Raw genomic sequence first — 13,450 nt, forward strand, 5'->3', positions numbered from 1 at the left:
AATCAAAGGCCCTGTTCTGCAACTCCAAACAAAGAAAGTATCGTTATATTGAACATCAGTCAGAACCTCACGGGGTTGAATGTACAGTACATCCTGTCACACTTCCAGTTCAGTACAAAGTGAAATACTGTACTTCTGGGTAGAGCTCAGCGCTGATAAGATTGATAACAGACTGCAAAATGCAGAGATAAGAACTTTAGACGGTGTTGTCTTTTGTTTTTGGAGCATTGTTACGAATTGGTGGACTCGTGACTTAAACAGGCCGTCCTTGTGATAAAAAACAGAGGTGAAATTGCATTGGTCCTCAAAAGTAGGGCATCAACTTTTTAAGACTCGTGAAAAGGGGGGCTTTCACTTTTTTTTTGCATTGAAAAAAACTGTTGGGGCAGGAAATATATGATATCTAGTATCAGGGCGTTCAGGTATTACATCCCATAGGCCTGCTGCAAAGGTAATAGGATAGTGGACAATAAAGTAGCTACTGTAGTGTTCTGGGGTGTGGCCGGTTGTGTAAATCAGACGAGCAGCTTGTAGCGGAAAAAGGACTTCAGTTTTTGCTGGGGTGGTAATGCTCTTAAATGAGAAGGGTGGGTTAAAACAAGGTGATCTGTGATAGGCTTTCAGGAGAGGTTTTAGTCAGTAGCAGTGATGATAAGAGGCTGGTCCAAGATAGGGAGAGGAAGTTATGGAGAGAAAGTGGGTTGACTTACCTGGATTATGATGTCAATGTCAGGATAGTCAGCACATAGAGAGAAAGAGAGAGATTGGTGATTACTGACAACATATCATACATCAGGGTGTCCAACCTTTTTCAAAGGGGGTCACATTTGAAAATACCTTAAGGCCAACTGCATCTCCTGTCATGTTGTACCTTTGGACCACAACAAAGTCTCATACAAATACACCACATTACACCAATTGTATTTAACTACAGTGCAATGTCAATAGTCTTTGTTGGCAGTGTAGTCAAATGTAAGCCACTCATCTGTGCTGTGAACAAAACAAAAACAATTCAGCCTTTTTCCAGCCCTTTTTCACATGCATGCATGCACTGCACTGCTATTATCTTTACAGTCCAAGAAATTGTCATTTGTTCAAATGGCAGAGTAGCCAAATCTAAGTACTGCATGTGTGGAAAAATGTCTCTACAAAAAAAAAAAATAGCCTTTCTTCCACATCTTGAGAATGAGACAAAAGGAACAAGCAGTTGGGAGCCCTTAAACTTTCTACTGACAAATAGCTTATCTTCCTAGGGTTAATTTCAAAACACTCCGAAACTTCAATGACTCGTGGCCCCCGGGCCAGACTTTGGACATGTCTGCTATACAGTATGAGTATTTTAAAATGACAATCTGCATTATATACTGTATCTTATAAGATGTGGCGCATTAGGCCCATATGTGCTCTGTATATGTGTGTGCATCTGTGTATGTACACCATGGGCTCTAGGCCACATCAGCAGAATTCCATGTGTCTTTTAATGAGTCGAAATACTGCACATTTCCCCATACAGACAATTATCATCTGTTAATCTGGAATTACACACTAAGTACATGGTGATGTTGATAATGATGGTGTGTGTGTGTGTGTGTGTGTGTGTGTGTGTGTGTGTGTGTGTGTGTGTGTGTGTGTGTGTGTGTGTGAGAGAGAGAGAGAGAGCATGTGTGCGTGTGAGAATGAGAAACCATTGCCAGTTAAAAACCAAAGAGATGGTCCAAATAGACACTTACGCAACAGTGTGGTTCCATCTTAATCCGCTAAGCATCTCACACACAGCCACAGACAATTATGGCCCCAAAACCCTCATACAGCCTAAAACCATAAAGACTATAATAACATTTCATAATAGGACCCAATCCTGTGTTGGCCATTGTGCAATTGGTCAACCACACATGGTTAATACTCATGGTCAATGTTGTTACCGTAAATACAGTATTGAATGCGGATAGAAAAAAACTACAGAGAGATGGGGGGGTGGGGGGTGGGGGTGAGAGAGAGAGACAGGGAGGCAGAGAGAGAGAGAGAGAGAGAGAGAGAGAGAGAGAGAGAGAGAGAGAGAGAGAGAGAGAGAGAGAGAAAAAAAAAAAACCTGGCTAGCATACAAGCATCTCAAATCTATCATTTCAAATGGTTTACTCAATACTCATACTTGCCAGCAACAGAAATTAATCAGAAAAGCCTGCTTCATTTACATTAGGAATTTTCCTTAGTGAGTGAGTGAAAAGGGGCTACGTCCAGGTTCTCAGCTACCACAGGCAGGATGAGGATTGATCTGGCACAGCTCCCACCAGCCTCATTCCCCAGGTCCCACAGCAGATAGAGGTCTAAAGGGGATTTAGATGGCTGTTTGGAGCCTGGCTGTCCAATCTTTTTTTGACACAGCCTTCCGCAGGAGTCAGCATGTCCACTCCTTGATTGATTCAGTCAGTAAGTGTAAACCCGGTGGCTATTGGCTAATCAATAGGCTTGATTTTGGAAATTGATCAAGCGTGGCCTTTGGAGGTAGGGGTGGGGTTACTGGGGTAGAGGAAATTGGGGTGCAACAGTTGATCGAACTAATCGATTTAATAGATTATGAAAAATAATCATGGCGGCATGTCATTATAGGCGAAAGGTTTCAATATATTTCAAAAGAAAATTCAAAGAAATAGCGAAATTAGCTGAGCTACAAACTCACAAGAACTTGTGAGTTTTCGCTATTTTTGCATGAGACCGAAGTAAAAAATAAAGCTTCAGTGATATATATAAATATTTAAAAAAATGCGCTTCTCGGTTATTCGATTAATTGATAAAGTCATTGACAGAATAATCGCTAAGAAAATAATCAATAGTGTTTGCAGACCTAGAGGAAATGGTAGATGGAAAGCTGTAGAGATAATAGCAGTGATGGAATAAAGGCTTGTTGTTAAAGAAGTGAATGGACAGACTTGGATGGGGGGGGGGGGTCACCACCTTCTAGCTGTTGGCTCACTGTTGCCATCTACAGGCCATGTGACTTACTAATCAGAAACCATTCAATGTATTTGCTGCCCTGTCAAAAACATGCAGATGGCAGATCATTTCACAAGTATTTATAATCACCTTCAGTCCAATGCAAATTCTTTCGGCTGAAGAACCAACTCCAATTAAGTGCAACAAATGATACCTGGTCCCAGCAGACCTTTTGGTTCCAAACAGTGGTCTCAATAGGCTCTATGCACCAGTGGCTCTCAAATTGGGGTCCAGGGACCCTCATGGTTTTTTGAGGGGGGTCCAAATGGCCCCTTACAAGTGTAACTCTGAGAGTTTTGGGGGTCCTTGACATTTTAAAGTTTGAGAACCACTGTGAACAGAGCCTTCATTAGTATCATTGGTAAATAATCGACGGTTGCAGCCCTAGTACCTCACAGGTTCAGTGCCTTCCCAATAGCAAAGTGAAACTGCACCAGGAAGTGCTCACGCACAGTTACCTTGACAACTGAGGCAAACATCCAACTGGTCACCTCAGCGACTGCGTCAAAATTGCCAGTTAAGCAGCTGCGGGACCAAAACTGCTTATTATGGGCTATATTTAGTTACACACAGGCATGGTGCTCGGCCGCCTATGTCTTTGGCAGGCATAGAACAGGGATCCAGCTGTTATAAATACGTTAGGTTGTATAGACTGCTTCCTCTGTGGGATATGGGTATTTGAGTGTTAGTATCAATGTGTTAATGTGTGTGTGTGTGTGTGTGTGTGTGTGTGTGTGTGTGTGTGTGTGTGTGTGTGTGTGTGTGTGTGTGTGTGTGTGTGTGTGTGTATGACCTGTCGCTGACACTGTCTCCAGACATGGACAGCCTATAAAAAGATATGTCTGAGTGTATCTGACAGCATGAAAATAAAACAAGAGTAGAGAGAGAGAGACACAGGCTAGAGTAAGTTTTCATTTCATTCAAGTCCATAGAGCTGCTCTTAGTGTGTAGTAAGTTGTAATCTTCTAATGTGTATATGTCCCCTGTTGTCTGCTATTATCCTGCCAATCAATAAACATTTCCCAGTTTCCCTCCTTTGAGAATAAAGTTCATTGACCAACATTGATTAATTAATCTAATCGACCATTAAATTAAGGGTGATTGTCAGTGATGGATGATAATCAATGAACACTCGCACTCTGATTACTTAGAGATGTTTTCATACTATGCACCAAAGAGTACATGAAATAATAGGTTTGTAGGAACAAACATGGACAGGTAGTTGGATGATCTTCTTATACTCACTTTGCTTGTGTTCTAAAGATCCCTCAAAATCTTTCTAGAAGAATGTCTTTTGAATACAGAACATACAACACAAAGTGTGTCACAAATGACAGGTAATAACAAAATATAAATCTAGACAGTTCAGGTCATTACACACCAAGGTCCACTTAACGATGACACTACAAAATGGCGACCCTTTCAACTCCACTTAACTTCAGCTTCTAACCTTTGGGCTCTGTTGTACGAAAAAAATGGCAGGATTTCAAAACATCCAAGTCATGTAGCGCCCAGAGCTGTTTTAGGAACGACTCCGAGCAGGTTCAGAGGTGAGCGAGTGACTGGGGAAGGGATTGAGAGATGTGAACTGAACGGCACATGGACAGACAACAACAACAGTTGCTGGAAGTGAAGTCTTAAAAGCCTCGTGTTCCAGACCAGCAGGGTCCAAAATGGCCGCTTATGATGAGGTAACACCACCCGCTCTCCTCATGTCTCCAAACAGTCACACATACAGGCTATAGAATTACAGTTATAAGCTACACCCTGAGATTCCCTTAGGACGGTGAATACAGGCAAATGACAATACACACATATACATGCGTCACAAACAAAGTCAAAACCTCAGACAAACACACGTTTGTAGGCAGTAGACTACCTAAACTGAATAGCTCACCTTCAATTCTTCCCTTGGGCCAATGTCATTTGAGTAAATTCAAATGAAATATTTGGAGTGAGTGGAGATTTGCATGACAAACTAGTTTTAAATGGAGCACGCTGTGAGACAATAGTGTAGCACTGGTGTCTTCCATCCACTGGTTATGTCTACACAGTAGGCTAGAGTTACAAACAACCAATGGCTACGTCTATACAGTAGGCTAGAGTTACAACCAATGACCCCAATAGCTAATTGACCGGTTGACCTGATGCACACTGGACATCACACCGGACATCTATGTGCACCAAATGCACCTGACACACATTTGTGCACATTTGCATCCAGACACAATCACTCGCCACGCACACAGTCACACACACACACACACACACACGCACACACACACACACACACACACAGCGAGTCAGTCACACACACAAATTACCTGTTAAATAAATAATAAGCTTAATCAGGATTGAGGAAACTCCACACCACTGAAGTACTAGGTGGCATTCTTACCTCAGTTAGGATGTCCTTGCTACAACAAACAAAATGTTTTAATCAACTATGGCATCGTTCTATGCGGTATGAGTCCATTCTACTGCATCTGCAGCCTCTGGTCTGAATGTACAATGAAGGATACACACAGAGACACACACAGACACACACACACACACACAAGCTCTCTCCCTGGCACCGAACCAGGCGCTCGCATCGCCACCAGTCCGTGACATCACCATACTCCTGACATCACCTGCTTCCGGCCCGACGCGTCTTTTGTTTACCTAACACACACACAAAGTGCCCTTTGACCCTCGAACCCCCCTGCACCAACCCATGCCCCCCCCCCCTTCATCCTCTAGACAGGAAGTGCCAGGGACATGTAAATGTCGGGAAATCAAAGGGCCATAAAAAAAGGGCCTTTGTCTGCACAATGCACATGTACACAAGTTATTCACTGGCTTCCTCCTGACTGAGAGAGAGAGAGAGAGAGAGAGAGAGAGAGAGAGAGAGAGAGAGAGAGAGAGAGAGAGAGAGAGAGAGAGAGAGAGAGAGAGAGAGAGAGAGAGAGAGAGAGAGAGAGAGAGAGAGACACACACAGAAATGTAAATCAACTCATTTGAGCAGAGGCAGAACTCTGTGATTAGTCAGCGCATACGTGTCAACAATGTGTACTTAAATACAGCAGTGAGTTTGAGCGGGCATATACAGCAGCTGGTAAAATCCCTGAGAACAGACTGAAAGCTAAAAGTTCCACTGATTCATTCAGCCTGTCATCCATCTCACAAAACCATTCCCCTCAGCTGACCTCTCCCAAGCCATCCATTCATGATCATCCATCTCTCTCTCTCTCTCTGGTCTCACCTCTTCGATGCCGGTGCCGGTGCTGGGGCTTGTACACCCAACTGTCGTCGTCGTCCTCATCCTCGTCCCTCTCCGCGGCATGCGGCAGGTGGGTGTGCGAGCGCGAGTGCGCGTGGCGTCCGTGCATGTGGAGCTCGCCTTGGCTGCGGAAAATGCGGCTGGTCTGTCGGGAGAGGGTGGAGACGTTGAGCCAACTGAGGGCCCTCGACAGCCCCGCCGCCGCCGCCGGTTTCTCCTTGCGGAAGGAACCAGAGCTCCGCTCCCCCCTCATCCTCGCCCGGAGGATGAGGAGTGGGAGATGGGAGATGGAGGCAAGGAAATCCCGGAGTTATGGCAGTCTGATAAATCTGAACAATCCAATGTCTTAATTATTAGCGTAGAATAATCAATCCTTTGAAGTTGACCGATTACAATGAACCCCCTCTGAAAATCTGCACTGAAGGGAAGTGCACTTCAAGATGTCAACAACAGCAGCAGTGATAGTTTCCAAATGGAAAGGAGCAGAGTCCACATCTAATACAAAAGGTCTCAGACGTCCATGTTCAGCATCAAACCAGTTCCTAGAGGAAGTTCAGTTCTAGGCCTCATCATCTCTTCTTCTCTTGTTCCACAGGTCATGGCTCTGACCCCGGGCAGACTCCAGATATCCACTCTCGCTCTCTCTGACTTCATCCGTCTGTCATGAGCCAAATGCCACTACATCTCCTCTACTCTCCTCTGACTTTCCTTTGTGTGCAGAGTGCTCCAAAACCCCGGCCGTGAATCCTGAATCCAACGTAGTAATTAACCAATCTGGCGAACTGGAAAATCACACATCCTTTCCACCACCACACACAAACACACACACACACACACTTGGTGTTGGGGATATTCCTCAGGGTGTGTGAGAGGCTGAAGAGAGTATTCCTAATCACGTTCTGTTTCAGTCAGAACAAGTCAACGGTTGCGTCTTTTTCATGACAGAGTGTGTCCCCGAGCATTTTATCAACGGTCGTTTGCATACACCAGCTGACACACTTACAGGCTGTAGGACCACTAAGCTAGGAGGTGTGAGGTGCGTCCCTGGGTTTATTCCCAGCCCGATGAGGTTACGCACACACACATCCACGCACTCAGGGAGACCTCCTGTCACAAATCCCAGTAGGTCTGAAACAGTGCGCCTCGTTGGTGTGTGTGTTTGTTTGTTTTAAGACGCCAAGTTGACATCACAGGGCGGAGTTTCCGAGGAATGATATCCAACTCCAGCACAGGTTGCCCTCCTCACTTTCTTCTCCAATGTCTACAGTGTCTAGTAGGTGGATCGAGCAGCTTCAATGAGTCCATCTTCCATCATGAGATCCATTGAAGAGGCATTCCAAGTAGATTGAAGGTGCAAAATGAATAAATAAATAAATCCAAGCGCTGGCAGGTCTCTTATCAGTCCATCATGGTGACTGACAAGAGCGAGCAGTAGTTTGTGTGCATGGGAGCACCGCTTTCACCTGCTGCTTTGACCCTGAAGCCTGACACGCGGATGGACCAAACGCAGTTTGCTGCCGAGTTCTTCTGAAGTTGTTTGCTCATGAGGGTTCCCGCTGCACTGCTACAGGCTTGCTCACTTGCTCCTATGGTGTGTGTGTGTGTGTGCGTAATCTGCGTATGTGAGTACAGGGTTAAGATTACACCCAAGCCTAGCCACGGTGCTGTAACACGAGCCAGCCGGCCCATCCCTCTCTCTCTCTCTCTCTCTCTCTCTCTCTCTCTCTCTCTCTCTCTCTCTCTCTCTCTCTGTGTCTCTTTCTCTCTCTCTCTCCTTGATCCCTGATCTCTGCCCCTCCCCTTCGTCCGCTCTGCCGGCATGACAACCACTCCTCCCTCCCTGCTTTTCTAACCTTTCCTAATCTTTCTTTCCACCTCTAATCTCTCTGCTTCCTCTCTTCCTCTACCCCCATTCTCTCCCCCTCAGGTGTGTCCCGCACTGAGAGACAGAGAGACAAAGTGGAGGACCTCCGTCCCTGATATAAAACTTTATTTGCTTCTATTTTTGTACACTCTCAGAGTTACGAATGGATACGTTTACACTGAGGACTTTACTGTGTATATACGGTATGTAGGTCTAACATAATTACAACACTTGTTGACATTCTACCTGAAGACTTGGAAGAGACTGGTTACACTGCAAGGTTAACGGCGTACCCCAAGGCACTGAGAACAGTTAAACAGGATAGGCAGACTGTAAAAAAAAGTAGGGCTTCTTGTGTGCCGTTTCTTTTTCCCTACTTGTTTTTGGAGGGAAGGACTTTTTGTTGTGTGAGAACTTATGCCATACTCCTCAGGGTGGGGCTTAGTACACTCGAGAAACGTTCATCTGTCATTTTGTGAAATGTAAAGAATAAACTGGGACGGCCTTCAAAGCCGTAATCCTCCTCTTGCTGCAAAACTAGTTTGTCCAATATACTTTAACTGAACGCACGTTTTCTGTTGTTGTCCCTTCTGTGATTTCTCTACTCGGCGAGAGATAAATAAATGAATGAATAATGAAACACTGTGCATGTCAACAGAAAGAATGGGTGTCATCACACCAAGAAATATAGACACACTGGTTGTCACATTGAAGCATAATGTACAGCTGAAGTAAGGAACACAATTACAGTGCCACAGACCACAGGGGACAAAAACAACATCCAGTGCTTATGGGGCGTTCCAAAGCATGTCAAGGAGGTGGAGTTTTCCCCACCAAAGTGTAACCGCAGAGGGAGTGTGTGACCAGGGACCACTAAGGTGTGACAATAAACCACATAAACCAGTGTGTGTGTGTGTGTGTGTGTGTGTGTGTGTGTGTGTGTGTGTGTGTGTGTGTGTGTGTGTGTGTGTGTGTGTGTGTGTGTGTGTGTGTGTCTGTGTCTGTGTCTGTGTCTGTGTTAGTGCAACGCTACCCTTTCCCTTTCTGTCTTCATTTGATGCGTATACCTTGATTAAACCTTATCAACTTAAGCCCACTATACTTCATCCTATGATGCAACACACCATCAACGCTGATTTAACCTGTAAACATGAACTAATTAGGCAACACAAACAAAAAATATGCAGAATGAAATACACACACACACACACACACACACACACACACACACACACACACACACACACACACACACACACACACACACACACACACACACACACACACACACACACACACACACACACACAGAGTGTGGACCTTACTCAACACACTCATGACACCAAACCAAACGGCCACAGTCTGTTAATAATTAACCAGCATCTCACTCTACTGGTCAGGGATGAAGGGATCAATCACAAAGAGACATGGGTAGATGAAACCTTGGACGGTGGCCAGAAAATAGGTCTTTAAAAGCACTTGGGAGAATAATAACTGTCTGTGATGGGACCAACATGATGAAAACAGACCGACACAGACGATAGTTAAAATACATAGGCCAATATAGCAAAACCATTGGGTGCTCTATGGATGAATCACTGTAGCAGTGGAGCTCAATTACAAGTCCTACAAACTCAAGTCTTCTTTTTTTAAAAGACCTCAGACGGAATCTATTTTCATTCCCAGGTCAGGTGCACAATGCTTTCTAGAGATACTGTATCTACTGAAGTGTCAAATAGACAAAGAGACAGGAACCGGTTTAGTCTATTGATTTCCCCTTTCCAGAAAAAACGGTTTTAAAAAAGCCTCCCCCAACCCCAGGGGGGGAGGAAGGTCAACGGTCACCATAAAGGTCAGCGTTACTCCTCCTCCACCCTACCTCCGCTCATCAAATCTTTATCTCCTTTTATCCCGTTGAACCTGCACACAGAGAAGTAATGAAAGTGGCAATAATCAATTATGATCCATCTAATATCTGTCCCAGTCTCCCAGTCAATGACATTGTTAACAGAATGGAGGCTGATGCCTTTACGTTGGCCCCTGAGAACAGAGAACTGATAAACCTATGCTTAACCCATGAAGCCATGCGTTCTTATACCCTTCAATCCGGGAAAGCATCTGTGTCTTTTTTTTTGTTTGTCAAGGAACCCCAAAATCTGGCTGTGGACCCCCATCTGAAAAGGTTTTGTTCCAGGGACCCCCAGAAGAGAAGTTTATGTAAAAAAAAAGAAATTCATTCATCAACATTGTTGAGATTTTTCCAAATTGTTCAAAAATAGCAGATGTACAAGCTCGCAGCGCCGCGCTGTGAACTTGTATGTCTGCTATTTTTTAATAGCCAACATATAACTTTTTTCCGAAAACTCAGGTTTTAAAATCATCCTCAGGTCTAAATGGGTTAAATTAAGTTTCATGTTTTGCTAGCGCACCAGCACATTGGTGCACTGATATTATCGACCGTAAAAAAAACAGATACATTATCAACATCCATATTTATCAGTACCAGAACGAGAATTTAGGGCAAAATGTAAACCCTTAAAGTAATTTAGGTATAAAATAAGAGCCGTAAGGTTATATCATTTCCCTTTACTGTATACCACAAGATCACTGATAAGAAGAAACAACTTCCCGGAATATTAAGCTACATCATCATCACATGTTAGTCATTTTGCTCTCACAGATATCAGACCAAACAATCTCGTAAGGGTGGGGCCTTAATTTGTAAAGCTATTGCACCAATAGCATTTAATAAACATCTGCCAAACAGAAAAACCGTCGCAGGCGATGTAGTCTACAAAATATGAAGAGTGTGTGTTCCTGGTTAGCTTAGCGGTGTCATGTTGTTGGGGCGGGGGTCATCAGGGGAATATGCAGAAAACCCTAAACATGTTGTTGTCCTTTAGGGGCTGTATAGGACAGGCATTGAGAAACACTCAGCGGAGAGGAAAGGAGATGAGAGGAGAGGAGAGGAGAGGAGAGGAGAGAAATAGGGAGACACTAATGTGCAATAATGAAGTAGGAATTCAACTAACCTCCTCTGTCATTTTTTTTATATACATATTTTTATCCCACGATTTTGTAACCCTTTTTCACCCGGTGCCCTTTTTTATTTTTTACCCGGTGTTCCTCTGTCATTTAATCCATTAGGACCGGGATCTGTGTCATTTTAAGATTTCTTTGGCTATTCAAAAATAGCAGATATACAAGCTTAGAGCGTGGCACAGAGCGCCGCGCTATGAGGATAGAGCCCAGCAGGATGCCGGTCAACTAGGGTTTAAGTGGTTAGCATAACTTAAGCAGTGTTTCAGAGACATACAGAAGACTGTTGAGTGTCATGGCTGCGAATGGAACATTAAACCAAAGCATACAACACATATCTTGAGATACAGTTGGAAATTGTGTTTATTTAAGTGTGAAGAGCAGCTGGTACACTGCACACACACAGCCACATCTAAAACGGCAGGTAGAGGAGAAGCAAACTAGTGTTTTACTGAGTGGTGTACTATATCTGGCTGGAACGTAATCATATAATTTCACATTAAAACAAAGGGAACCTCGCTGGGCCTTTTCGGTGCTATATCAAAGGCTAGTAAACAAACATTCACTTTCAGGCACTGAGATTCAAACACGTCGCATCCGGCACACACTGACTTTACCGTGGTGCATAAACACACATGCTATGACATGTCGCCTGTTCTCGTTGGCGTGACACGTGGTGGGGCTGATGACATCAGAGAGGTCTGCTTGCCTGTAACCCAATCAGACTTCACAGAGTAGCGCGTGTCATTGATACACAGAGCACACCGTAAATTCACGTCTATCCATGTGCGTGTTGGCGTGCAAGTGTGTGACTAAGTGCCAGTCTGTGAGTTTATTTATGTTGTGCAGGTAGGCTTACCCTTCCCGTACACACACACACACACACACACACACACACACACACACACACACACACACACACACACACACACACACACACACACACACACACACACACACACAGCAAATAACAATGTATAAGGACGCAATCACGCAAATGTAATATTTTCTGTCATCATCAAAGTCATAAAGACATTTCCCAATTCAAAACTCCCACCAATTTATCCAAAGAGGCCAAAAATAAAAGCCTGCCTACAAAACATAGACTGTACCAAATATGACTAAATATGATAAATTATACAGAGCCACCGCCCTGACAGAATGCCCAGTCTCGTTATTTTTTCATTTTTGGAACACAGTTCTTATTAAGGGATATTAAAAGAGGAAATGGGATCTTTGAACGGGAACATTTCTTTATGACCCAGGGGGCGTGGCTGTGACATCAGGAGTCAGGACGTGGGTGCTGTTGAATGCCAAGTCTCAGTCCACAGTAAGTACAACTAGACATTCTGCTGACCGCAGCTGCAACACATTCACACAACTATCTAAATACAGGGGTTTAAAAGAACGCCACAGCGGAAGGCTTTTATTAGTCTCACAGCACCCCGCATTTATACTGCTGCAGTTATATGGGTTTTTTACTGTGTGTGTGTGTGTGTGTGTGTGTGTGTGTGTGTGTGTGTGTGTGTGTGTGTGTGTGTGTGTGTGTGTGTGTGTGTGTGTGTGTGTGTGTGTGTGTGTGTGTGTGTGTGTGTGTGTGTGTACAATTGTATGTACTGTATGCATGTGTATGATAAATTGTACTCCGCATGCCACTAAAATGCATGGTTGGCAAGAGGGGAGAAAGGAAGGGGAGAGTATATCTTACTACAGTTCTTCTAAGCATGACAGATGATGATGAGTGTGTGTGTGTGTATGTGTGTGTATGTGTGTGTGTGTGTGTGTGTGTGTGTGTGTGTGTGTGTGTGTGTGTGTGTGTGTGTGTGTGTGTGTGTGTGTGTGTGTGTGTGTGTGTGTGTGTGTCTGTGTATGTGTCTGTCTGTCTGTGTGTGTGTGCGTGTCTGTGTGTGCATGACTGTGTGTGTGCGTGCTTGTGTGTGTTCGTTCGTTCTATATTGGGTTGAGGCTTGAAGACATACCAAGCACCCAAAACCTACAGGAGGTGGTGGAATTTTGACCGGAGGGGTGAGAGGGCCTCTCTCACACTCCACTCCCTCCTATGTATTAATTTTTCCCACCCTCTCCTTCACCGTAAAATCTTGAGCGTTAATTTAACTCTGAGAGCGTCGTTAAAATTAACCCTCAGGTTTTGAGGTGTATCTCTCCGTGAGCAGAACATTTTATCATTAACAACGTAAGCAGTTCCTCCTGTTTTAATTAAATGTTTTGGCCATCCTGCTCTGAGTCTGAACTAATAAACAGAGATTATAGCTTGCATTTTCCCACTATTTTTT

The 13,450-nt window shown here is 44.1% G+C and overlaps 1 protein-coding gene across 3 annotated transcripts in view; it reads right to left on the reverse strand.

The window, feature by feature from the left end:
- The window catches only part of LOC308103862 (NHS-like protein 1), a 125,040-nt gene that overhangs the window by 64,419 nt on the left and 47,171 nt on the right, over window positions 1–13,450 (reverse strand). The window contains exon 1 of one of the 3 annotated variants that reach the window (XM_080454059.1): window positions 6,236–7,542. The exons of the other annotated variants lie outside the window; for them this stretch is intronic. Within the exon in view, the coding sequence (XP_080310185.1) occupies window positions 6,236–6,506 (271 nt within the window). The 5' untranslated portion in view covers window positions 6,507–7,542. Of the gene's footprint in view, window positions 1–6,235; window positions 7,543–13,450 lie in introns of those variants that run through there. 3 annotated transcript variants of the gene reach the window in all.

The sequence above is a fragment of the Gymnoscopelus braueri genome (assembly GCF_963280865.1).
Source record: "Gymnoscopelus braueri genome assembly, chromosome: 16".
NCBI lineage: Eukaryota > Metazoa > Chordata > Actinopteri > Myctophiformes > Myctophidae > Gymnoscopelus > Gymnoscopelus braueri.